Here is a 27,842-nt window from a genome sequence, read left to right as displayed (position 1 = left end):
TGCAGAAGGAGGTTCGAAATAATTGCTCAGCATCAGAAAGAATTCTCTCTCCCTCCCTCTTTATTTTTTAAATTTTCTGAGGCTTTAAAGGACATTGCCTGGGTTTTAAACACACCAGATGTCTATGTCATTTTGGCCAAAGTATGTCCACTCGAGGTGAACCTCTATTGCCTATCAAGGATGGAGATGACATGGCCTGCCAGATCTTATTGGACTGCATCCCAAATCACTCCTCACCAGAGAGTCTGCTGGTTAGAGGCAATGGATCGTGTGTCTTCACATTGGAGGGATCTGGAATCTGATTATTCCCTGCCCAGTCTCACTCCTTCCCTTCTTCTGGGAAAAAAAAATAAACTTTTCTTGGCTTTCTTTCTTTTACATATATAGTGTTGAATTACATCTCTACACACTTGTCTTTGGAGAGCAGAAAATGGAGGGGAGAGGAAAGGTAGCTAACAAAGGAAGCAAAAGGAAGAAATGGGTGGTCTGAAAAAAACATGTATGTGTATGTTTGTGTGTAAGTTTAGTGGGAGGTACAAAGCATGCTCCCCGCCGACACCCAGTATTAAAGGAGACACATGCAAGACACACAGACATACACAAGAGAGATAAAATGAACGCTGGGGTGTTGTGTGATTTTTTTTTTTTTTGGTTTGTTTGTTTTTTTCTTGTGGAGGTGGGGATCCTGGAAAGAACATCAATGTCCCTTCTCTCAGGCCTTTTTTCTCCATCCCAAGTTCTGGGTGTCCTGCAATGTGTATGGGGGACTTGTTATTTTTATGAAGTCAGAACCAACCTATAGTGACTGTAATAGGGTTTTCAACGTAAGTGAGGTATTTAAAGAGTGGTTTTACCAATCCCACATCCCAGTGAGTTTCCATAGCAAAGCCAGGGAAACAAACCTAGAGACAATTACTCTATCCACTATGCCATGTCGGGGACCCACATGTGGGACAGGGTCTTACAATTTGCCCTTCCCCTCCCCCCTTTTTTTGGCAAGTAGTTGAACCTATAAATGTGCAGGTATCTCCATTTGCTTCAACTGAAAGAGCATCTCCAGACAGTATTCAGCAGACAAGAAGCAGTTTACCAATGGATATCCATTCATTTATTTATTCCACATCATAAGGCATTAAAATGGATACATGTGACACCTAACAAGACAATAATGGATAGATGATAAAGAACATGGACCATCCTTCTTCTTCGACAAAAAGAGGAACACAGGCCTAAAGATGTTGCTATGCCAACCGACCGAATAAGCTCCCAGCATTCCACAGGGCAAGGCTGACCAGATAGGACGCCATTTTGTGGCCATGAAGTTGGGGCCAACGTGAGTCTGCTCAAGAATGAAGAAAAGTTTACCATGACTTTACCAAGCTTTTTTGGGGGGGACTGTTGAATTTTGCAGGAGGCTTTATGTCCCAGCTAGTTACAAGTGCTACATGTTTTAAAAACAAAACAAAAAAACAACAACAACCAAAGACAAAATGTGGGCAGGGAAAAGGGTTACATTTCACAACAAAGATACAACCAAGTAGGGCTGGGATATGGCGCAGACCCTCACCTTTTAAATATTATTAACATCTTTTAAAATATTTATCATCGAAATCAGCTCCATTTAAAGAAAACAAAGAAAGCCAAACAAACCATCCAGTCTTTGCCATGTTAGACACAGCTATACACAGAATGCAAGCATCTCCTTCCACAATCAGGTTTTCATTCTGCTTAAAACACACAAACACCTCCCACACACAAATTTGAAGTATCATTTAAGAACTGGGATCCTTCAGCAAATTTTTTTTAAAAAAGAATTATATTATTATAACAAATAAAGACCACTGTAGATTTAAATTTTTTTACAGTTAAATATTCCCAGAGCCAAACATATTTTTACTGTACAAGCAATTGTGCATTTTTTTTAAAAAAAGAAGCATATTATAGTGCAAAGCAAAAACAAACAAAACCCCCGATTCAAATATCAGATTACTTACATCTAACAACACAGATGTTTTCACGCCTGTGCATGACATTCTGTCATCTGGGCTGGCAGATGCTGTATCTTTAACATAGTTCACAAGTGCATGTTGAGATTGAAGACTCTAGATTATCTAGAAAATGTTGGGATTTGGTTTTGAGAACAGCTGAGTGAAGTTTAAAAAAAACATAAAAAACCCGAAGATTCCCCCACCCTTTTCGGCACCAGATGTAAGCACACAAAATTGATAATTGGGGATCAGCTATGTTTGCTACACAGTATATTTTTTCAATATGGAAGTCACAACCCTGTCCTCCTATGTGCACAGTTATGGCTATAAACACAGTGGAGTCTTTTCTCTTACTTTTGCCCTTTGGAGACATATGTGCACATTGATTCTTATCATCTGTGAAGATTCTCAGTCATCCAGGTGAGGTTCTCTGGAAGTTGAGTCATGGTGACTGGACTTCTTTCTTGTTAGGGTGAAATGTTTTGCTACTCATCCAAGTAGCATCACTCAGATTGAAGAAGCTAATTGCATGAGTAGCGAAACGTTTCAGTTTAACAAGAAAGAAGACCAGTTGCCAGTAACTCAACTTCCAGATTGATTCTTATTTCAACAGAAATGCCATCATGTTTCTTAAATCCAATGTGGGTATTACTACCAACCAAGGATGTACAAAACTGTTGGTTGTTGTGGGTTTTTTTGGACTCTTTGGCTGTGTTCTGAAGGTTGTTCTTCCTGACGTTTCGCCAGTCTCTGTAGACTGCACAGGGAAGAAGGCCTAAAATTAAACATGGCCTGGCTCCCAATACTGAAAAATACGGCCTGCAAAAGGTCAACGAACTCTACCCAGCCACAAGGACCAGAGATCATTGCACAAAAAGACCAGCTAACGATGCCCATCAATCACAGTGACAGATAATCTCCCCCCTTATCACAACAAAAACACGCTGATCACCCTATCTCTTGAAAAGGATGAAAGCTGTTCCCACAGCTATAAATACTGTACTCAACTATCCAACAAACAGCAACAGAGCATGGACAGAGTTCCTACTCCAGTCCTCTGAAGATGCCGGCCACATAGACTGGCAAAACGTCAGGAAGAACAATCTTCAGAACACGGCCAAAGAGCCTGAAAAACCCACAGCAACCATCAGATCCCGGCCATGAAAGCCTTCGAGAATACAATATACAAAATTGTTGGCAAGGTGGAAAGGCTAGTACAGTATTGAACTTGTGAATTCTGCCTTATCAAGATCTTAAGATGGTATTAAAGAAAATGTGCAGCCATAATTGGGCTAGGCTATATTAGATATCTTTCTAGTTTCAGTCAAAGCTCGACCCCCCTTTTTTAAAAAAAGTAACTTTTTTGAGCTCTGGTTTCTAATTATACCTACAACTGTTCAGCGAAAAACCACAATTTCCCATCTATGTCAAGGTCATACCTAGTAGAAGAAAGATATGGGTTCTGTGATGCACACTTTCTCTGCACACATGCTGATTGGCTGTCTCTTTACTTAAGAAATCTTTTAAAAAAACCAGACATATGTCAGGTACTCATATACTGTAGCTAACACTAACTTCTCCACAAGCATCACTCTTGTAAACCTGGTCTCTATCCCTTTGCCTTAAGTGGAATTGGTCAGGCTCTGAAGGGGCTCCCATGTAGACGTTTTTGACCAAAACATGATTGAACTAAAATGATCTTGCACTATTGCTTGGTTCACACCCAGCTGGTTGGGGTTTAGAAGATTGAATGTTGTTCATGTGAAAATATTGCTTTTCCTTTGCATTGAAAACCTGCGGGCTATTCTCAAAGACCCTCTTCTCATATATTCAGGACCCTTTTAGAGGAAGCATTTGTTCCCTCTTATACTGATTATCGGTGCTGATGTTAATCAGTATTTTTCCTGCCATCCGTATGATGCTTGTCTTGTCTCGCCCAATAGTGTGACCTTTTTCAATGACTTTTTCATCACTCCTGATAGCATGGTTTATTTTTAGTATTGCTTTGTACCATTAACACTTTGTACCATTTAACATTACGACTGGTGAGAGCCTCTAAGTCAGAAGCTTTCAATTTGCACTCAAACAAACAAGCATGCCAAAGGGTCTTGCGAAGCAGTTGATTTTTCCCCCCAATACATTTCTTAAAATTTTCTTAATAGAGAAGTGGCTTTTGTAGGAAGAAAAGTGGCTTTTAAACAGGAAGGTTGGGCAGAAATCTTGGTAGAAATTTTGCTTGGTCTGGAAGAGTTCTTAATAAACAAATCAATAAAGTCCTTCAGGCATAGGAGTCTATTATATACCAAGGTTCAAAACTAGTTGTTATAGTCTGTTATTAGAAGCAGAGCTCCTTTAAGAGCTGAAAGAAACCTTTTTACCCCAGCATGAGCTTGATTTACTCAACATGTTGCAAATTAGCTTACTCCTGTTTTGTGATTGGTCACTGGGAGTAAACATGGGCTTCATTTGCCAGTTTCATTGCTCAGGTGCAGAACTTTGAACAAATTTCATTGCAGTAACATTTCCAAGATAGTGATTCTTGAGTGATCATAGTGATACTCTGCGGATTCCCAACTGAGTACATTTCAAGACTGCCTAGATCCTTCACAATTCACCCATGCCATCCTGTCTGGAGATTTGGGGGAAGTCTAAATCTAGGGTCTCTTGCATTGAATATTGCAGCTTATGGCTCTTTTTCTTGGCTGGTCTGTAAGCATTCAACAAAAATTTTAAAAAGGCTTCATGTGCATACAGCTATACTCCATACAATGAGCAAGCCTGGGTCAGTAGGGGTCCTGATCTTAACCCACTGCTCTCCATGTCTAAGACCGTTTTAGATAAAAGGTGGCAAGGAGCTGTGATCAAAAGGAGCATCACCTGCAGGAAGAAAGCCTACAGACTGCATTCATCTCCTGCTCCCTTCTCATCCACTGGCTAGACAGTGAGCAACTTGTTGGTATCAGGGAGAACGTTTCTACCTACCATTGTCCTAATATCTTGGTATGTTTTTTTAAAAATCAATCAGAAAATAAGGCATGGTTTTGAATAGGGGAGGCACTGTGAGCCCATAGGAGCAGCTGAAAATCATGCTACCTAGATCCAGATCTTTGCTGAACTACAAATCCTAGAATCCACCTGGGGGATTCTGGGAAAAGTCAAAACGCAGATCCCAGAATCCTACCAATATGCAGAAGTTTACGTTCTCACTGAGAATTCAATCTATGGCCCTGGGGCAGTGACATATATGGCAACTGGTCATGAATGTGTAACCTTACAAGAGAAACTGGGATCAGGAGGAACAGGATGGGTAGACCTTAATTGAGAGCTTGGAAAAATGAGTGGCTACACTGGATGAGGAAGCCTGGAAGCTGTAGTCCCAAAGAGGAACTTCGAATTCTAACTTCTAGCCCAAACCCACAAGTCTCTTCTGAAGAGTTTCAACAAGTCTTTCACTGTTGTAGCACCTATTTTCATGCCTAGATTTCTCACTCACTCAAAATTTGGGAGTGTGGAATGCTGGTTAAAGGGTCATCTTGTCTTTCTCATGGCCTGAAATCAGAAATCGAAAACGGTACCTCAACCCAACACACATAAGCCCCAGGTATAATTCACTGGGACGTTGTGTTTTTTCTTCTGCACAAGTCTCATTACATCAAACAGCAGCTCTCTTCATTTTATATGTAGCTTGTGGAAGAGAACTTATCATGCTGGGGGACGAGGCCCATTTGATTTCCATTCCACCACCCCAAATGGCTTTGGAGACAAGGGTTTCTTATCTCTTCCTGATTCTACCATTGAATAGCAGAAATATTTTGGTGCAGAACATGATACTGTTTGTTTTTTAGCTTCATTTTGACCTGGATTCGTAGAGCTCTCTAACCAGTTCTGGTATATGGAGAGCTATGCACTTTTATAGTTTGCTCATTCACCATTATATATATAATGGCCTTTGAGATGATTGATTAGGACTGATTCACATTCCACCATATCCTTGGGAAAGATTAAAGCAATTCTATTCCTTACATTTCTATGTACATTTGAGACATAACAGATCATTGGTCAAAGGGGAACTTAAAGAGCGGCGAGGATTTTGTCTTGAAATGTATACAACGCTCAGCCCATCTCCAGTCAATCATTGCTTAATTAACTTAATCACCTATATTTTGTATACGATCCATCAAACTTTGTGATGCATTCTGGGAAAAGCACATCCGGCTGTGACTCATTTTAATGACCCACTCTTTTCAACAAGCAACCAACACAGCACACATTTGGGCATTTTAATTCACTTAAAGCTGAAGGTGCCTCATTGACTCGTCCCTTTTCAATATGGTCTCCAGACAGCTTCATCCATCCTGCCGGTGGTGGTCATGGCTGTAGGTGAGTTACTGTGGCTACCATCTGCTTCAACGCCGTCATTCTGATTGGTAAGGCTGGGATTAATCAAGCTGTTTCCCGCTGATGCACTCGGGCAGGAAGGGAGCATCCTCGTCGGTGAGCGTTCTCCCCCTGCCACCATGGAGAACTGGTAGGACCCGGAGGAGGTACCATAGTATAAGTGGTATGGGGAAGGATTGGTTTGGAACGGTCCACTCTGGTTTTGGGTGGAACTAGGGTATGGTGGAGGAAGGTAGGTATGATGAAACCGAGTGGCAGTAGGCATGCTGGACATGCTGATGCCACCAATTCCTGTGGCCGATGGCGTGGCTGTGTAAGGGAAGGCTGCCGGCATTGCACCGGGGTAATGCATCCGAGGGTCTGAAAACCTCGTCTCTGTGAGGCCCGATATTGCAGAAAAGGACCGGTCAAACTGGCGTGGATCAGAGAACGGGCTCAAGTCAGATGTACCTAATTTTGGAGAAAGAACAGACAGCAGGAGAAAGATAGGTAAAAGAGAGAATAAATTATTGCACGTCGAAACGTCTGTAACACATTCTTTCTATGCATTGGAAATGAAGGTCTATCTCAAGTTGTCCCACCGTTATTGATAAGGGGAAACAAGGTTCCATGGTGGGTGGAGATGTCCACTGGGTGCTGTAGTCACTCTGGCATGCTCTCCTCGGTGATACTCTATTCCAGTGTTTCCCAACCTTGCGCCCCCAGATGTTCTTGGATTGCAGCTCCCGGAAATCCTGGCCAGCCTAGCTAGTGGTGAGGGCTTCTGGGGATTTTAGTCCAACAACACCTGGAGACCCAAAGGTGGGAACCATTGCTCTACACCATTATTCATCCCACACCTTCTGAGAAGTCAATCAGCATTTGATGGTCATTGGGTAACCTCAAGTCTCACTGAACCCCCGAGGGAGGTTCTTCCTCTTATAGGATTAGTCCTTCCCTGCCCCACAATGTACTTTTGTGCTTCTACAACCCATGGGGCTGGACAAAGCCTGCTGATATTTCTTATGTGTGGTTGGTGCTGTCTTGGCTCCATAAACATGCTCATGTGTGCAAACATTGGATGTTGAATGAAGGATTAAATAAACAGGGGAAAAAATAATAATAGGACATAGCAATAATAAATATAATAACTATAAAAGGAGTCCTATTTAGGAATTAAGAAATTAAAGTAAGTCAACCTGTAAGGAAGGAGAGCATGTCACTTTCACACACACCCATCTCCAGTTCAATTCCCCTTCACATGTGGAAGGCACTGGATCTGATGGGAAGGAATATCTGTGTCTACAGGACTATCCTCATGAATTTGAGCACTAGAAAATCAAGGTTCTAATCTACATGCAAAGCCCCAACTCTCGTTTTCACACTCCTTGTCCTCCATCAAATACCATCACATCATCTTCTTCTGGTTGCTGCACAAGGGTGGAGGGGTGGGCTTTCACTTAACTGGGGCTTATTTTGGGGGTAGCGCTTATATTAACAAAATCCTGAAAAATCATACTAGGGCTTAAGATTTCTTTTCACTAAATTACAGAACTGGTTTTCTAATTTCCTGCTTATTGTTTCTTGAGTTGTTGTTGTTTTCTTTATTATTATTTCCTCATGCTAAGGTTGCAACTACACAGGCTAGTTTTCTAAAGTTCTCTGTAACATACAAACGCATACAGAGATCCCGGGGACGCATCGTAGTCTGCTGTGGTTTGTCAGTATTCTTTCTACCTGGTTGCACAGTGTTAGGGAAAACGGAGGTTTTCCAAAATTCTCCGTAACATACAAACACATACACACACAGCCTGCTGTAGTTTGTTGGAGCTGTTTTAATTTCATATCAATTTTTCCCCTTTTTGTCCATGCAGGGACGATCTAACACTAAACTAATGTATCAATGCAGTGACTTAATTTAAAACCCTCCACTTTGGAAGCGAAAAGGGCATTGGCCTTTGTATCATGTGATCAGTTGTAAAAAATACAAATGCATCTGTTCTACCTCCGCAGGAAATCTTGTAGTACTATTTATCTATGTAGGCAGAACCTGAAGAATCGTTTTGAACCCCTCACATTTGGAGAGAGGGAAAAGTGAGATGATAAACATTTCAATAGAAAATCAGATTGGGAAGCATGAATGAATTGGGAGACGTGATCCTAGCACTTAGATAAATGACTTTTGCAGACTATATGTCCCAGAATCTTGCAGCCAGCCTGTCCTATCCATATGTTTACTTAAACCAAAACCCTACTTTCTGTCTGCCAGTACGGTTTGCTGTTTTAAACCCACTAGCAATACGCTAGCTTCTATTTTAGCCTTCCGCCAGCGTGGAATTATAAACACCGAAATAAAAATTGTTTAGCTATTCTCTGGGGCTGTGTCGTAAATAGACAACACCGCCCTCTGACAGCAGGTCCCTAACCTAGTCAATCCATCCGCTCTGGCATGGATGCACACACACAAACAGACAGACAGGGAGGGAAAGCTGGAGTCTACACAAGACCTTCTGAGGCCTTCCTGTGGGTGGTCTGTTTGTGCTGAGAGGCTCGGGGGACCAAGCCGATAAACACACAGTTGAAACTTTGCTTACTGTAGGTCATGCTACTGCGGCTTCTTTTTAATAGTTCTGAAGGCATTAAAAAACCCCAAAGAAAACGTGCTTCTCCTTTTTTGGGACAACAGTATTTCATTGAGAAAAGAGAGAAAACGCCGTCCCCAGTTAGTGCTTTGCTCAGCTCCTGGTTCCAGAGGGACCCCACTTGCTTAACTGGATGGACTGGGAATAATGTACCAGATAAAAATTTCTAGTGAGAGAGGATATCATCTCTCAGACAACATCTTTCTGATGACTGCCTGTCCCACATTAACTCTCCACAGGTGCTCACAGAAAAGTGACCCATATGGTGGAATTGAGGATGTACACAGAGCTTGTGGAAAAAAAACCACAATGTTGTTACCCATCTCATCACATTTTAGACTGCAGGGAATGTGGACACAATGACTTTGATTTGGGGGAAGTAACATAATGACAATTCATAAATTTTTACTGTAACGAATAATGTTGATGCTACTAAAACATTGTTCAACAAGTTATCTGGGGTCACTGTTGCATTTTAACTATTGTTTTGTGCCTTCAAGCTGGAACCAATTTATAGCAACCTTATCCTGGCTTTCAAGGTGAGATATTTAAGGAGTGATTTTAGCAATTTCACACCCCTATGAGTTTCCATGGCTGAGTGGAGATTCGAACCCCAGTCTCCAGAGTCCTAAACCAGCACAGAACAACAACAAGCCCCTTATGTCCAGCAGTAACTTGATGAACTTGCTTTTGATCCCACAGCAGGATTTCTTCAGCCATGCTATAAGGCTTGCAAATTAAGCCTGTGCTTGCCTTTCAATAGCCAATCAGAAAACAAAGGATACTAAGTATGAGATTCATAAGTGTGGGGCATAACGCAAGAAGAAGAAGAAGAAGAAGAAGAAGAAGAAGAAGAAGAAGAAGAAGAAGAAGAAGAAGAAGAAGAAGAAGAAGAAGAAGAAGAAGAAGAAGAAGAAGAAGAAGAAGTAGTAGTAGTAGTAGTAGTTTTGGCTAAAACTTGTATCTGTTGTATAATACCAGTCAATGTTTTTTGTCTGGTCCTTAGATACCACATCTTTCTCTCCACCCTACCTTGCCAGGTTGATACCTGCTTGAAAGGTGGTGGGTTTTAAATCAGGCAATTGCTATGAGTGGAAATGAAGACTGCTGCCTCCATATCCAGCTGCATAATCTTGCGGATCCAAATTATGTTGCTTTAATATACAGAAAAAAAGACAATAGCGATCCAGTCAGAGATCTGCTGGCTCTCAGTTTTTTTAAAAAAAGTACAAAGAACAAATAAAGCTTTAGCCCTACAGATACCATCGAACTACAACTCCCAAAGGGAGGAATGCTGGGAGTGTCCGTCCAGCAACATCTGACATGCTGAATTCTGCCCACCCTTGCCTTAGTTGGATGCTCAGGGACGAGCATTTACAGAGAGAGGATGTGCCCTACAGGTTTCAACAACAACCTTCCTTGAAGGGAAGCTACATCTCTTATCTTGATAGCAACAAGTAAAGCAGTTGATCTGAAGGATATTGCAGGGTAGGCACAGACTCACCGCAGACAAATCATTCTTGCCTGTCTCTAGACTGTAGCCCACTTGTGGATGCTTGTTTACCCCCTCTATCTTCCTCTGTGTCTGAACACCTTATTTTTGCCTTGGGCTCTACCCACCTCACCAACTGCAGTGGGCACCAGTTACTCACTGGCCGTCTCACAGGAGAGTCCAAAAGATAGACAGCTGGACTGGTCTGTATCAGCCAATAAGGACCAGGCCTTCTGCAAAACTCATTCAAGAGCAAACCCCACTTAAACACTCTTTCTGTTGGGCACAAACCGGGAAGCCATTGGTTGATGATGGTTTGTGGTTCGGGACTACCCACGAACCGGTTCAGTGTTTGCTTTTTGGGTTTGTGCTGGGGGAGTATGTGAAGCTGATAGGTGGATGCCTGTGCACAGGCAGAAAGCCCCACTCTGTGCAAGGAGCCCAGCCTGCTGCTTCTCTGGACGGCGGTAGCAGCACTGGGAGAGGTGGAGGCTTCAAGACAACGTAGGGAGGTGATGGGGACAGGGGGACAGGGGGAAGCGTCCTGTTTTGCCAAAGCAAAACGAAGTGCTGAATGGAAAAACGTTTGGCACTTCGTTTCATTTTGACAAATCAGGACCCCCAAACCCAACCCTGAACCGAACCCCAAACCAGCCCAGTTCGTGGCTCAGTTCATGCCCATCTCTAGCCATGTAGCCATTTACTGTTCCTGGGCAAATCCATCCCTCTCCCAGCAACTGTGAAGATTGCAGCCCAGCTCTGAGAAAAAAGGGGAGCCTCAGGACAGTGGCAGATGATGCCAGAGGTCTGGCCATTCAGAAGGTCCTGGAGCTTTGATCCTCTGATCCTGGGCTCCACGACATTTCTGCGGTTGCCGTGATTGCGCACAAACAGTTTGACCGGGAGATCTTAGATTTCCTTCTTTTTAAAAATTTCTTTTCCTGACTACCACCCTAGGAGTTTGTGTCCATGCTTTTTGGGTATGTGTGGGAGGGTGCGTGTGTCTAGCTCATTGGCCTTGATTCCCTCCCCACTGCTGGTGACACCCTTCATTCCCTTAGCTCTCCCCTCCTCTGTCTTGTCCAACTCCTGCCCTGGCACTTTTGAGCTGATTCATGTTCTCGTCATGTCCCGAGCATGCCTCCACGGTTGCCCCCTCCAGCCCTCCTCCTCCTCCTCCTCCTGGATGTGAGAGATTCCAGGAGATGGATATCTTGAAATAAACAGCAGGCAGGCGCCATTGGCCCGCTCGGCAGCCTCAGCCGAGCAGAAGGAAGGGCTTACGTTCCTTCATTATACTTCATGCGGCCATAAATAATATTCCATAAAGAGCAAATTCAGATTTTTTTATAAAAAAAAGCAAAGTGCTCAGGGCACATTTCCTCTCTCTTTCTTCCTCCCCCGTCTGCCCCTGCCCCCAATGCCTTCCCAAAGTTTTTTTTTTTTGAGACGCTAAGTTCCTATGAGTCTGTGCTTGCAATTCTTGGCAATTGCTGCCCTCAGCTAACATTAAAAAGAGAGAGAGAGAGAAGCAGTGTAAATGTGTTAATTACTGATGGCTTGAAAAACAAAACAAAGTAGGGGAACCTATGCTTAAACGCCACAAGCAGGCCTCCCTGGTGTATGAAGTTCTTCCTATTAGATGCAAATGGAAGCATACACCAGCTCCCTCCAGGTGCAGTTGCTGGAGGGGAGGGGAAAAAAGGTCTTCATCCAAGTGAAAAAGGAACTGTGCTTGTTTAGGGACACAAGACATCCTTCGCTCCCAAGAATCCTGCTGCTGCTGCTTGCAAAATGCAAAAGTAAGCAATTTCCCAGCCTTCAGGAACTCTAGCGGATTTGCTCATATTTCATTTTATTTGGGGACCTTTTGGACTCTGAAGGGGGAGAAATGTTCCCTGTCTCCCATGGTGTCTCACAAAAAAAAAAGGGGGGGGAAGCAAAACAACAAAACTGCCTTGAATAAATGACACACCACCCAACAAATTAAAAATTTAAAAATACATCTGTCGTGTTAAAATACATCAGCCAGTAAGGTAGGCAGCAAGGAGGAATAAAAGCGGCTATTAAAAATATTGGATGAAAAGTGTCATTTTTCCCCTCCTAAATTACTTTTGAATGGACCCGGGGGAAGGGGTAAATTTGGTGGATTTCATCAACCTAAAAGTGCAATTTAGGGTTGCCGGACCAGCAGTATCCCCCCCTCCCAAGTTTTCAGAGCCAAAGGGTTTGTTCTGATTGTTTGGGTGTGCAATGGTATGGGCTACAAAGGGTCTGTTGAGGTGTGTGTGGGGGGGAGTGATGTACTCCCACCCCCTTCCATATGTTCCTCCTGTCCGAACAACAAATGACTCCTTATAGCCCAATCAGCTGCCAAGGAACTGCTTCCCCCATCATCTGCAGAGGGGAAGAACAGCAGCCAAATAGCTCCAGGAGACCTCTGGTGGTCCATTTGTATGGCCAATATTTTGGCACGATGGGGACACTTGCAGCAATGAGAGGAGAATTTTCTCCCCCATGCCCTTGCTTTTCAGTGTGCATGATCGTTGGAGAATCTGGCCAGCTATGGTTGGAAACAGAACGCTGGACTTAACAGACAAACCAAACAATGGACTTGATCCAGTCCAATCAGACTCGTCCATCCAAAGATAAGCAGGATGTTGAGTCATAGTGAAGAGAGTGCCTCAAACTCCTCTAAGCCATTATGGACAATTAGTTACCATCACAACATAAATTAAGAGGATACAAGATGCACAACACATTTCTAATAGACCGTAACCAAATAGAATATATATATATATTCCAAGTGCAATAACTAATATATATATTAGTTACCATCATATATATACATGATGGTAACTAATTGTCCACATATATTTCAGAGCCAAAGGGCTTGTTTTGATTGACTGTTTTGGGTGTTTGATGGATTGGGCTACAAAGGCTATATATATGGAATGTGTGTGTGTGTGTGTGTGTCTGTCTGTGTGTGTGTGTGTCTGTGTGTCTGTGTCTGTGTCTCTGTGTGTGTATGTTTGTGTGTGTATGGTATTATATATTTAAAATAATATTTAATAATTATTTAAAACCTTCCTATTGAAATTCCATTGCATATACTTTTTAAAAAGAGAATTTTAACTAAACAGGTTGTTGTGGCAGCTTGAAGACTAACAAATTTTTATCTGGCATAAGGTTTTGCGTTGTGTGGCCCACTCCTTCGTATGGCAGTAAAACACGTCCGTCTTTTATGGTGCGGCAGGACTTCTTCTTTTCTCTGCAACAGAGTCACATAGCTTCTTCTGGAGAGAATTTTAAGAGTATGCTGTAGACACCTCCGATGTTTACTTTTTCTGAATGGACTTCCATGGGAATAGCCCTCTTCCTCGACCAGGTACAAGGTCACTTTGTACGGCTTCCGCTCCAAGGAAGACTTCTGCTCAAAACATGTAGAACCTTCATTCTTAAGCGCAGAAATGATTCACCCTCCTCTGTAGCTTTTGTTCTTTTGTTAATTAGATTTTGTGGGCAGGGAACCTGTTTGTTTTAATTTCTGTTGCAGAGCACGTAGTATATTTCAGGCAATTATATATTCCCTGAGTGATGAGGCACAGGATAACGTTAACAAAAGTCTTGGGAGGAAAGGACCACGTGCGTTTCTCTTGCTCATTTCGAATCACTCACATTAAGCAAGCAACTGAAGGCAACTCCAAAGGAGAACACGGTGCCCCAAGGAAAGCTGACTAGTTTATGCAACAAATTGGATCAAATGCCAGAGTTTTGGTGGCATTCGCTATGCAAGGCTGTAGGTCCTTGTGGTCCTGGGCTGGTGGTGCAGGAGGCACCTTGGATGCCCTTTCAGGAAAACAAGCTCTTTGCCTGAACTTGACATTGTCCTGTTTTTGGATTATATCTCCTAGAGTCTTTCAGCCAGCATTCCGAGTGTTAGGGTCCAAAAACATAATGTTTCCAAGCTCTGCTTTCTGCATATGGAAAGCCAAAGTATCAAGGAGAAGAATTCAGCTTTGCTTTCTCCCTAACTTTCTGGGTTTCTATATCCAAGATTAATTAGCAAGTTTAGTATGAATCTGCCATACAAACGCGCAATCCAGCCCTCAGCCTGAGTTGGCGCCATCCAGTGAAAAGCCCAAACCGTGATTCCGTGGACTGTCCCCTCACTTCTTCCCGTTAGCTTCATCTGTACAGGTTTCAGATGAATCCTCATCATGCATTAAAAGCAATGCTGTGGATGTCACAGGAATGTGCCAGGAGCGCCCTCCTCCCTCTTGGGCACTCCTGACCTTCCAAGAACATCTCCCCCACCATCAGCATGTCAGGGGACTGGGAGGAGGGGGCCCAAAACCAAAGATGGGGAATGCTTGCTTTTGGATTGTCAGCCCCAGAATCCTTCACCCATGTCCAAAAGATCCTTAACATTTCCTGTCTCTGGATTCTTGAAAACAACTCCTTCGGTTGGCCAACTTGATGTGTTCCAGGTCTTGTTATATGCTGTCCGGTTGAATCCCACTTACGGCAAATCTAGCTTAGTTCATCACTCTTTCCACTGCAGCACACTAGCTTTCAGAGATATCAATGGACTAAAATGATAACAACATACTGCATTTCAGAGATATCTCGAGATTTTTGCGTACGATTGCCACCTCAGTGTGGTCTTTGGTACAGATTGCCTCTAGCATCTAACGGAATTAGAAGGCTTTCTGCTCTAACCTTCTGTCACCTTTTAACTCCATCTGGTGCTGCAGCTGACAGCGTCTTTTCCCCCCGTTCTCCCCACACAGGTCTAAACCACGAGCAAAACCCATCAGCCAAATAATCGTTGTTGGGGTGTATTTTTTTTTTAAAGACGAAACCACAGCTTTTTATGGCTTCACCTTTGAAAAATTTACTACGGCCCAATTTGGATTTCTAGATTTTGTCCGCTCCTGTATTTCTTTCTTGAGGGCCCTGGCAATTCCAAGGGCGAGTATTTTGCTTGTCGTGCTGCCAATCAAAATATTTGAAGGAAATGTTTATTTTCTTCTCGAAATCGCACCAGCTGCTGCCTTGACTGAATAAGCCCATTTAGAGGGAAGAATTTAACCATTGTGAAAGCGAACCAAGCGCCTGCACTCCCCAAACATCTGACCCGATCTATCAACGGAAATGGCAGCACTTTGGATCAGGGGACTAGGAAACTAGGAATGTGTGTTCAACCAGAGGTCATCATCCCACCTCGCCTAGTACTGCTGCCTCTTGGGGCTAAGCACTCTTTCCCTCTGCCTTAGAGGGGTCCGTAACATAAGAGAGAGAGAGAGAGAGAGAGAATGAGAGAGAGAGAGAGAGAGAGAGAGAGAGGAGTCTCCCATTTTACAAGTTGCCCACGTTTTCCTGCTCCTATTGGTGTCTTTCGTACAGCCCCCTGCTCTGCCTGTGTTTTAGAGCTGAACAAGACACAATTATATTTTCAAGCTTCTCGGCAGCCTCTCTCTGGTTTAAACAACCCAATCCAACCGAAGGTGGCTTCTGTTTTCATAGCAGCCTTGGCTGGGAATCGAGGTCCAGACCTGACTGCCCGAATCACAAGAAGCAAAGGTTCAGAAAGAGCTAAAATTTGTTGCGGGCGGCCCTAGGGGGATCACACAGACATCACCAACAAAGAACCCAAAGGAAGATTCAGATTTGCATAAACTGTGCATGTGGATTTACAGGGACAGAGATAAAATGTGGAGGGTTGCTTATAGGTGAAAGAGAGTTACAGTGCATCTCACTCAAGGAGAGAAGACCCGCATCAGCCAGTTTATGTGCCTGCTGAGTCCTGTGTCCAGGCATTCAATGTGGCTTTCAGAGCCCTTGTGCGCGCACTCTCTGTCTTTGTGGTTCTTTATGGTCAGAACAAACATAAACCTTTCAGTGGGAGGACCCCTTCAAGAGAAGGAGTGTGCCCTGGCTGTTTTCAGGCACAGCACCTTCCTCTTTAAAACAGGACGTGGCCACCTCACCTGCCCTCCAGACTCGAAGAAAAATGCATGGGAGGGAGAAAGAAGTCCGTGCTGCTGACAGGCATGCTCTGCATCACGCCCATTTGAAATGCACCTGTCTACATCACTGAAGATGGAAGAAGCTGAAACATTTACTCAACTGTGTTAAAACGACCTCTTTTTAAAATTTATTTAAAGAGAGAGAGAGAGAGAGAGAGAAGGAAAGAGACATGGTAGGGAATTCAGTCTTTTGACTGAGAAATCTTATGTAGCACTAACCATAAAAAAGATCAACAGGCCTAGAGAAAATCTAAGTAGATGTAGAAAACGACAACAACAGAGTGCCGGTGGTGTGTAGTAGACAGAGGGTTGGAGGACTTTGGAAACCTCCTTGTGGAGTAGAGAGTCTCACCTGCACATCTTCATTACCTCCAGGTGCCTAGCTTATGTTGAGAAGCCCACCTGCAAGCACCCCTTACAGGCTGGTGCCTCTAAAGTCCCAATGGCAATGGATCCAATGAGCTTTAGTCTGAATTTTACCAGACCCTTCCAAGGTGATGAACCTTATCCCCTCAAAGAGGTTCAGCACCCTGGAGAGCTGCTTTAAAGTTCAGACTAAAACACAGAGTGGACTCATTGTTCCCATAACATCTTTAGCTTTCACTCTCAAGAGGCTGCCTTGCTCGTAAGTTATTTCATGCTTAAGAAGTTCAGTATATATATGAATTCTAACAAATACTTGAATACTTACTACTAATACTGTTATTATTATTATACTTCTTATTTATCAACATTGCTAGCACTTGGGGGGGTGAACCAAAGGGGTGAGAATAAGAAATCAAGTCCTAAAAATGTAAAGGTGATATGGCATGTTTGCAACAACACTGATTTTTGGATTTCAGGAAGCCAATCAGCAACTATTGGCAAGTGTTTTAAATTGGAAGCCAAAGATTTTGGAATAACTGCAGTTGTGGAACCTAGTATGGGGAGGTGGATGACTTACTCTTGCTTCCAAATTAATCTAATTTCATGCCTTTTGGTATTTTTGTACTTTCTGTTCTTTTGAAGTTGTGTGCACTCATACTCACACACACACGTGCGCACGCACACACACACACACACACACACACACACACACACACACACACACACACACACACACACACACACACACACACACACACCCTTTTCTGTGTTCTTGGAACACTGTTATATGTTGGTGCTGCAGTGAGCCGATTTATACTCAATGTATATTTTGCTGCTGGTTTTATGTTGCATTAAATGTTGTGGTGTGTTAGTGTTTATGGCTTTATAATCCTAATTTGCTCTGCAGAGTACTTATGCTAATGAGACTGGCACAGGGATATTGCAAACAGATAAATGAATAAATAGGTGGTTGCTCGTAGCAGGTAATTGGAAATCGCCTGGGTTATTAACGGCTGTGAACCAGGGTGCATATTGCTTTTGGTGTTAAAGACAACTGTTCCTGTCGACATCATTTGGGAGGATACACAACTGGGAGGATGTCGGTGTGTTCGGGTCTCCTGTACTGCTCATGAGCTTTCCAAAGGCATCTGCTTAGAAACTGCAGGAAACAGTGTGCCAGACCAGTGGCCTTTGGTCTGATCCATCATAAATATGGCCATGTCAATTAATTAATTAATAATTAATTAATTAATTAATTAATTAATAATGGCCAGAATCCTATTGCTGATTAATATTTATGATGTGACTTTAGGCAGCAAATTGCTACACATTACAAAGTCAGGGTAGACATTATTCATTGCAAATTGATTCATAGTACGCTACAGATAGTGTCCACACTGACTTTGTAACTTCTACAGTTTGCCTCCAGAATTTATGCCATTGTTGTTACACTCATGAGTGTAAGTAACTGGATTTCAATCAATGGATCCAGCTGTGTTTATTATTAAATGCCAAATACCTGGTGGGGCAAACACACCCAGGTGGTTCAATCCAGCCAGCCTGTGTATGTTGCTGTCGAACCGGAATTTGGAAGTAATGTTAATTGTAATGTGTTACAGTTTGGGTAGAGATGGAAAACATCTCCTTTTGTCCTGTATTTATCCAGAATTCCCTGCTGGCTATTGGAGCCTAGGTGCTATAGGACTAAATTTGAATGTCTTCGTTTCTGAGTAGCAATGTCACTGACTTATTGCATTCTTGCTTTTTATTCTATTTTATTTCTTGCACAATGAGTACAATTTACCAATTAGCCCTAAAATACTGCTTTTGCTGTCTCATTTGAGGGATTTTTCTTTTTTGGTCATTTCTGCATTTGCAAGTGTATTGCTTGTCAAAAATCAGTTTAAAAGGAATCAAAAAGTCATTTTCTTTAAATAAGGAGTACACTGCTAGTAATTTGTAATAAAGAGGCAAGGCTTTTACAAGCGAGAAGCAAGGTTTTGGAAGGTAGGGTTCCAAGATCTGACTAGAAACCAGCTCTCATTGGGCTCCTGTTATAGCCACAGGACAGACTGCCGGCTTCTGTGAAGGGATCCAACCTGATTACCTTGAATCTGGCTTTGTGTCTGTGCCCCAAAGTGTCCGGGAGTGCTGATGGATCCTCGGGGGTTGGGGGTCGTAGGGTTGACTCTCATTGAGTGTCGGAGGCGTTCCAGTTGATCGGGAAAGGATTTGGCTTGCTCTTCAAGTTTCTGCCTGTGCCCTGAAACGTAAGGAAGATAAACATATCCATCAACCAACAAGCCAGCAAACAAGAAAACAAGCTACAGATTGAATCCTTGTTTGCTATCCCAAAGGCTTTGTACTCATTGGCCTAAACATCCAAAGCTGAAAGAGACCACAGCTCCTTTTGATGAAAGGACTGGATAGAAAACTAAATCTTTTTCCTTCCTAAGTGTCCAGAAAGGGCAAAGAGAAGGCTGTGTGCTCCCCAAGATTGCACAAATGTAAGAGTGGGAGACAACTTTTACTGGACCACTAAAAATCAAACAAACTGCAAGCTTTCGTGGCTAAAATTCCATTTCTTTGGGCTTAGCGCAACTCCCCCATGGATAGTGCAGAAATATTGTACAGAAAAGTCCAGAAACTGATGATACACGTGTCTGAGAGGTGATGTACGTCCACTTAATGGCATCTTATATAGTCCAGAAAGAACCCACAGTGTATCCATCCTTAGGACTGCCAGACAAGATGCAGAATCGTATAACAAATGTAGACAATGCTTTTTGAAGTGTGCATTATGATTAATACGCAAACACCACATGGCTCACCATGGGAGTGGGGTGGGGAATGTGACCGGATATGAGAGACATGCCTCATCAGCATTTTGGAAAAGTTCCTTTTCTGGATTACTGCTCTCAGAACCCCACAGCATGGCGCCAGTCCTGTTCTGCTGCATGAATGACAGTGCAGTGGCAAATTTGGAAGGGCAATCCATCCATCATAATAATCCCTCCCCAACAGCACATGTTAAAGAGCGTCCCAGAACACCGGAATCAAGAAACCAGTTGGAGCACTTTTGATTTTCAACCGCTGTGTGTCTTTTGTAGCACCAATTCAAGACTGAGCCATCCTAAAATATTTTGAAGCACGAAGCTCTCTCATAATATATTGTTGCTAGGAAAAATGACCCTCCTCAAGGCCCGTAGCTGACGTTATAGGAAACAAGGGAGCCCGGATGGAGGCGAAATGACATAAAACTCTCCTAATCAACAGGCATGAGATAAAATTTCTCCTAACCAACTGGCTCCAAAACAGTGATATGGCACTGGATATATCACTACACTAGTGTGTACAAGTACTCTGATACAGTGGTTAGTGGGGGCGGACTAGGAGTCCGGGGGCCTGGGTTCAAAACCCCACCTGGTCAACAGGTTTACTGGGCGACTTTGGGGCATTCATACTTTTTCAGCCTGACTTATTCGATAGGACTGTGGTGAGGATAAGGTGGAGAAGAGGAGAGCCATGTATGCGGACTTGACAAATTGGAAGGGAAACGAGGTATAAATGCAATAAATAAATAAATATATATGCCCATGCCTGCATACACCACAGCATATAGTTAGGCTAGGCCTCCAACTTAGTATATCAGTCATTCAAGGAGAGGCCAGGGCCTTGAACTCAATGCTCTTCAGAGTTACAAAATCCTTCTTGTCTCTGTCTCTTCCAGTGCTTCAAAGTAAATAATTACAGTTAACAGTTGCCTGTAACTAGTTACTGGGGCAAACAATAATATAACTAATAGTTACATAGTTACTTTTTAGATGTAATACATGTCACTTTTAAGGTACCATCTCAATTACCTGGCTACTTAGGTGTAATGAGTACTACCGAGTTAATTTCAACTATTACTTTTAAAGGGCATTTTCCCAGGTTTATTGCCATTCTTATTTTTGCTTTTGCCATTGTATTTTTAATAAACATTCTCAAAATGCTGCATTAAAATTAGCTACCAGATGCTATTTCCGTGAATTTTTCCCCAAGGATTTTTTTTTCTAATAATAATTATCATATGCTTTTTTTCTAGCCTGTTGGTAATAATGCAAGGGATGAATAACATGAATGCAAGAATTATCTGTATGTTCAAAGCAACTATAATGAAAATGGGAGGCTGCCTATACAATAATGAGTAATGAAACTAATTCCTTTTGAAATATAAAGTTGGGAGTTCTGGCTCCTCAGCAGAAGCAAACAAATCCAAGGAATAATTTTTTTATTTACAGACGTAGTACTTCTGTGCTAAATTTTCATAGGAACGATCTGAAAAAAATATTCTTTCTTTCTTTCTTTCTTTCTTTCTTTCTTTCTTTCTTTCTTTCTTTCTTTCTTTCTTTCTTCATCTCTCTCTCTTTCTCGATCTCTCCCTCCCTCCCTCTCTTCTCTCCTTCCTTCTTTTCAAAATTCATGCCACAGAGCCAAGAAAATGGACCAACAACAAACCAACAACAAAATGCTACTGGGTCTTGCTTCTTTTATTTCCGCAAGATTGCTTTAAACTAACAGAGACATTATTTTATATTCGGCACCCCATGACATCACAACACAAGCATGCTGTTTCCCCCCCTCCCTCCAAATAAGAAGATCTCTATCGCTACATCAAACACATAAAATGTTTTCCATATGGAAAGATGGATGTGAATCTGATATTACAGGCAGTAATAAAAAGCATGCTGGTAGTTTGGGGGCATTTTGGCACAACGAGAGACACTGGAAATGCAACCATGGAATGCTGGAAATGTATCCCTCGAAGCAGGGATGGGCAGAAAAGATCTCTGAGTGATTTGCAAGAGATGGGTAAGGAATTCAGACTCCCAGTTGTCTAGAAAACACAACAATTAAAAAAAAAAGCCTTCCTGCTCCTCTAGATCCTGAACCCAAGTTGGCTGAGACTGAATGTGGACAAAATTCCTGGGTTGCACAGCATGTGCTGAGAAGCCTTATGTTTCTCAATTCTCTTAATATGGGCTCCTCTAGACGCAGCATTTGTTCCATCTGGAACAAACGGAGGCCTTTCCGTCAGGGATGTTGGCAAGCCCTTCGGTCCGAGTCCCAAGTCCCAGGTCTGAGTCTTTGGTACCAAGTCCTGAGTCCCTATTCAAAACAAACTCTTTTCCCCAGAAAAAAGGGAGGGTTAGGGTTAGGGTTCCAAGTCGTGAGTTGCATGCGAGTCATTGGGAAAAAAATCTCGGGTCAAGTCAGACACAAGGAATCAGTGTGACTGAAGTGGAACTTGACACAGAGTCCCACAACTCAAGTCCCATTTTCCCCCTCTGATTTATACTAATTTTGTAAGCAACAGGAAGGAAGGAAGGAAGGAAGGAAGGAAGGAAGGAAGGAAGGAAGGAAGGAAGGAAGGAAGGAAGGAAGGAAGGAAGGAACGAAGGAAGGAAGGAAGGAAGGAAGGAAGGAAGGAAGGAAGGAAGGAAAAGAGAAAAAGGGGGAAGGAAGGAAGGAAGGAAGGAAGGAAGGAAGGAAGGAAGGAAGGAAGGAAGGAAGGAAGGAAGGAAGGAAGGAAAAGAGAAAAAGGGGGAAGGAAGGAAGGAAGGAAGGAAGGAAGGAAGGAAGGAAAAGAGAAAAAGGGGGAAGGAAGGAAGGAAGGAAGGAAGGAAGGAAGGAAGGAAGGAAGGAAGGAAGGAAGGAAGGAAGGAAGGAAGGAAGGAAGGAAAAGAGAAAAAGGAAGGAAGGAAGGAAGGAAGGAAGGAAGGAAGGAAGGAAGGAAGGAAGGAAGGAAGGAAGGAAGGAAGGAAGGAAGGAAGGAAAAAAGAGAAAGGTGGAAAGAAGGAAGGAGTGTTGATCATACAAAATGTTTCTATCTCTGTGATGAAATGACTGACCACTGAAAAGGAGATCGTTGCCTCCTCCTTCTCCTCTCCTTCTAGAAAAAATATTAGCTGAGATCCATTTTGAGAGACTGAGGAGATGATATTAAGAAGAATATTCTCATTGGGGTTTTTCTTTTTTTCTTTTTAAGTGATGGGAGAAGTTCCACAGATTGATTCTATACTCACGATCCAATGTAAATATGATACTTGTTTAACAATAATCACCATGTGCTGTCAAGTGAATTCTGACTTATGGCAACGCCGTTCAAGGTTTCCTAGGTAGAGGGCACTCAGAGGGGGTTTCCTTTTTCCTTCTTCTGGGGGCTGCCCTTGGTCTGTGCAGCTGGCCCAAGACTACCCAGGCTGGCTCTTCTCCCAGGAGGCGCAAGAGGGGAATCAGACTCCCAGCCTCCGGCTCTGCAGCCAGATACTCTAAACCACTGAGCTATCCAGGTCACCATAAGTCAGAATTGACTGGATGGCAGATGATTCTTATGATACTTGTTTATGCACTGGAACTTCTAGAACCTATATAACTGAAGTCATCCTAGTTCCAGAAGAAGACAAAGATGATGATGAAGAAGGCATATTCCCTCAATGTTTTCCCCCCACATAGAACAGATTGCCAGCTCTCCTACTCTTCCAACACCATTCTTAATTATCCCGCATTTTGGGTCAAGAAGTTCATTTTGATGCATAAACTATGCTCCTCATGGCTAATAATTTTCCATAACCAAGTCCATCCCATGACATCAGTAAAGACCTCACTGTGGTGGAATAGAGACTTCCTCCTGTAAACCCAGTACGAATACATATAATGAAAAGAGATGTTGCATCCGGGTTCAGGTATGATGTTACGTTTTGCGACTTTTGAAAAACCTTTTTCTCCCCCACTCTGCAGATTTCTCATTTCTCCATTTGACTGGCTTGCCAGGGAAAAGACATTGGCCTGTGGTCAATTGGGGCCCTGTCCCATAGGCAACCAGTTCATCTCCACCGTGCAAGTCGGATTTTCCAGATGCAAAAGGCAATACTCTTTGGTTTGCTTTCGGAGTCTGAGGACTTGTGGCACATTGGAAGGAAATTGTCTTGATTGGCAATTTGAATATAGATGTACACTCTATGAGAGATAAGGGCTTTGAAGAGTGATGTTGACTCAATTACTTGAAAAAGCATGTATCAACAAGAGGCCTGCTCCACCTCCACACAGATGCAATTGTGCATCAAGGATGCAATAAGCATAATAAAGTATCACACTCCGCTCCTTGGGAGAATCTCAAATAAAATTAGTGATGGGAAGGGCCAGTATTGAAATACAGCTCTTATGGCTTGTGCTGATCTGCAGTTCTATCAGATGTAGCCGGCATCTTGGCTTAGTTCTTCTTTCAACTTTAATTGTTTTCTGTGCATCACTCCTGATTTTACACAAAGATAAGATAAAACTCCCCAACTGCACCTGTTGCACCTGGAATGCTTTTGAGCTGCTGGCTTTGATCTCATTGGTCAGTCCTGGAAGCCGGAAGAAGAGGCTGCTGGCAGGAAAGAGTCAACTTTTGAACACGCTGTTGTATCTACATCTTTAATAGGGGATTGATCTGTGTGCGGGAGGCAGGAAATCATGTTTCTCTCTATTCTGTAAAAAAGGATCTGTCATGTTGATTTCTGCTGTTCAAGTACAACTGTTCAAACCCTGCCAATGTTTTGAATGATTCCTTGGAGTGAATTCTTTCATTCACTGAATTTCTCACTGCTTCAGTTCTCAACATCTGAGTCTCACAGAGTCAAATCAGACATTAATGGAAACATAGGTAAAGGTTCCCCTTGACATATTATCCAGTCATGTCTGACTCTAGGGGGCGGTGCCCATCCCTGTTTCCAAGCCGTAGAGCCAACATTTGTCCGAAGACAATCTTCCGTGGTCATGTGGCCAGCGCGACTAGACACAGAATGCTGTTACCTTCCCACCAAAGTGGTACCTATTTATCTAACTCTCATTTTTACATGCTTTCGAACTGCCAGTTTGGCAGGAGCTGGGACAAGTGACGGGAGCTCACTCCATCGCGTGTATTCGATCTTATGACAGCTGGTCTTCTGACCCTGCAGCACAGAGGCTTCTGCGGTTTAACACGCAGCGCCACCCACGTCCCTATCAATAGAAACATACATTCCTGCAATTAATATGCTTTCCTTCTAACCATGGTGTTTCCTGAAAGATGCAGGATGCAAAAGGTCTAGAAAGTAATCTAATGTTTACCCTCGACTGATGAACTACAAAATAAAAAGACAGCCGGATCCAAAGATAATACGAAATGTGCTATGACAGACATATTTCACCACTTGAGGGAGTGCAGCTTCTAAATATGTACTAAGCATATAATTTTTCTCCCCCCACCCCATGAATGTGTTAAACCAATTATGTAGAAATATTACATTACAGGGGAATACAGTGGTGCCTCGCTTAGCGATTGCTTCGTTTAATGAAGAATTCGCTTAGCGATGGGTTTTTTTGAGGAATTTTCTGCATGATTTAACAATGTTCTCTATGGGCAATTTTCGCTTAGCAATTTCGAGATCATGCTTCGCATAGCAATTGCATTTTGGGTCCTCTATTTCGCTTAACGATGTCCGTTTTCGCTATTTTAAAAGTGTCTTAAGATGTTTGAAACCTGTTTTAAATGCTTGGAATTGTTAGTGCACCTTGTAAAACCTTTGCAGAATTAATTTGGCTTTGTTCTGACTCTTCGTTAATTTTTGGTGAATTTTTCCCCCATTGGAATGCATTGAATAGGTTTGACAGATCCTGAAGCTGAGGCTCCAGTACTTTGGCCATCTCATGAGAAGAGAAGAATCAGGGGGCAGGCGGACTTGTCTTGTTAGACTGCAAATCCCAGGATACCTCACGTTGCCCAGTCAGTGCTGAAGGATGATGGGATGAGAAGGCCAAGAATTCCAAATCCAGCTGCTTTTAAAGGGCAGGGGGAGAACTTCTTTTCAGCTCAGAGTTAAATTCAGTTTTAGAACAGACATGGGGGAATTGGGAGGGTGGGCTCAGAAGCCATACAACCAGGGTGCCCTGGGGGGGGAAGGCGTCGCTCTCTGAGGAAGTCCAGCCTGTGACCCCAGGACAGTCCGATTTGTCTCCGTATCTATTCTTCCTCAGTTCTGTCTTAGGGAGCAAAAACTGAGGAAAATACTACAGTTGGGGGGCAGGCGAATTCCAATTTTCCCCCCATTGATTTTTCCCTACTTCCCATTGACACAACGAGAAATGGAAATCAGCCTGGAGTCTCTTGTGTACACACACACACACACACACACACACACACACAGAGGGGGGTGTTTACGCTTACTCTTCCGGGGCAACACACCAATTATTTTATTTATTTTTTAATAATTGGATAACGGCTTAATAGGGGGAATCCCTGCATAGAAGATGGTAGAAGGAAAAAGCCTGTCTTATTGCCTATTAATACTGTTCTTGGAAGAGCCCCACCTGCAGGGCTAGAAGAAGAACTGCATGCATTTTGATTTAAGTAAGGTTGGCTGGAATCAAACAGACCTGAATTCCCAATGTACTGTACAGCTTTACAGCGAATGAACGTGCGGTTCCTTCACTGTGTAGCTGTTCCTCATGAGACTTTTCCTGGCACACAGTTCTCATTCAGTGGTTAGTCATTATGTACTGTCAAGTCACCTCTGACTCCTGCTAGGGTTTTTGCAAGAAATGCAAGATATAAAAGGAGTGGTTTTTATCAATGTCACTCCTTCAGTGAATTTCCATGGTTGAATACGGATCTGAACTCAGGCCTCCTTAGTTCTGGCCTGTCGCTCTCTCCACCACACCACCCAGGCAACTTTTCCTTCCGTTTCCTCTTGGTCACCTTGGCATTTCAAATCCTGCGAGTGATGTATTTGACCACCACTGGATCTGTTTTATCTTAGTGGCTATACACTTCTCCCTTGAATTGCACAGGTCTGCCCAACATGGTTTCAGTTATACACAGATTGCTTTCAAAAAACATTCCAATAAGTGAAAAAATAAATAAATGTTCAATGAATAAATATTCAATAAATACGGTGCTCCTGACCACCCATGAGTTCAATGCTGAAAGTGTCAAATAAATGTTAATTGAACATTTATTTACCGTCTCCCAAACACAACATCTCTAATTCAATCGCTGCAGTCACAAGGAGTTTTAAAGCTCCTTACACACGGTACTGTATGGAAATGATTGTCAATGCTGTGAAACAAAAGTCCAAAAGAGGGAACTGTATGTGTGTTACTCAACTGTTTTTTTTTGGGGGGGGCATATGAGTTATACATGGGTTTTTAAGACCATGGGGGGGGGGTCTGGTGTCCCTAATCGCAGCATTGTTGAAGAGAGAAGTAAGTTACAAAGCACACTTTCATTTAACGGCTATATTATATAACATACTTTCCAGTTCTGTCTGAAGTCTTTCACAAACTCTGCCCTGGAATAGCAGAAATAAAGTGCGCTAATTTAGTCATCCTGAGCAAATTTTCCTGATCAATCACAGCCAGCAAGGTGTCATTATTGGGGTTTTATGCTAGGGACTGGGGCGATCCTGTTTCAAAACCTCACCTAGCCACGAAACACGTTAGATGACCTTGTGGTCATCCCTGTCTCCCAGCCTACCTCATAGGGCTGTTGTAAGGAAAACGTAAGGAGGAGGGACATGGAGCCTGCCTTGAGGAAAGGCAGAGGAAAACGAGGCTAACCAACCAACAGATAGACAGACAGGCTTAAACAAAGGGTACAGGACACCCTTGTTCATTTTGGAGGTGCTTAAATGACTATTTTGTGCCAAAGCAATAAGGAACAAACATGAAAACTTAAAACGTGAAAAGTGGCCTTCTAATAATGTGGTTACTTTTGTTCATTAAGTCAAAACCTTATCTAACGCTATGTTAAAGTCAAATGAACACCATTACTTCGACTGTGGTTTTCCTAATGTACAAACGGATTCCTATGTAATCAGCAGATGATTAATCAGCTAAAAATGTTTTAATCAGTTGTCAGTTCTTGTTTTTAAAGACTGGG

At 42.7% G+C, this 27,842-nt stretch overlaps 1 protein-coding gene across 2 annotated transcripts in view; it reads right to left on the bottom strand.

Annotated features, from left to right (window-relative positions):
• Positions 1-1,085: 1,085 nt before the first annotated feature.
• The window catches only part of RUNX3 (RUNX family transcription factor 3), a 151,932-nt gene continuing 125,175 nt past the window's right edge, over positions 1,086-27,842 (bottom strand). For both annotated transcript variants that reach the window (XM_020803262.3, XM_072979493.2), the window contains exons 6-7: positions 19,005-19,160; positions 1,086-6,836 (exon numbers count right to left, since the gene is read on the bottom strand). In XM_020803262.3, coding sequence (XP_020658921.3) covers positions 6,313-6,836; positions 19,005-19,160 — 680 coding nt within the window. In that variant the 3' untranslated portion in view covers positions 1,086-6,312. The remainder of the gene's footprint in view (positions 6,837-19,004; positions 19,161-27,842) is intronic.

Source organism: Pogona vitticeps, chromosome 9, assembly GCF_051106095.1.
Source record: "Pogona vitticeps strain Pit_001003342236 chromosome 9, PviZW2.1, whole genome shotgun sequence".
NCBI classification, from domain to species: Eukaryota; Metazoa; Chordata; class Lepidosauria; order Squamata; family Agamidae; genus Pogona; species Pogona vitticeps.
Note: the sequence above shows the minus strand (reverse complement) of the source record. Positions and strands in the feature narration are given on the sequence as shown.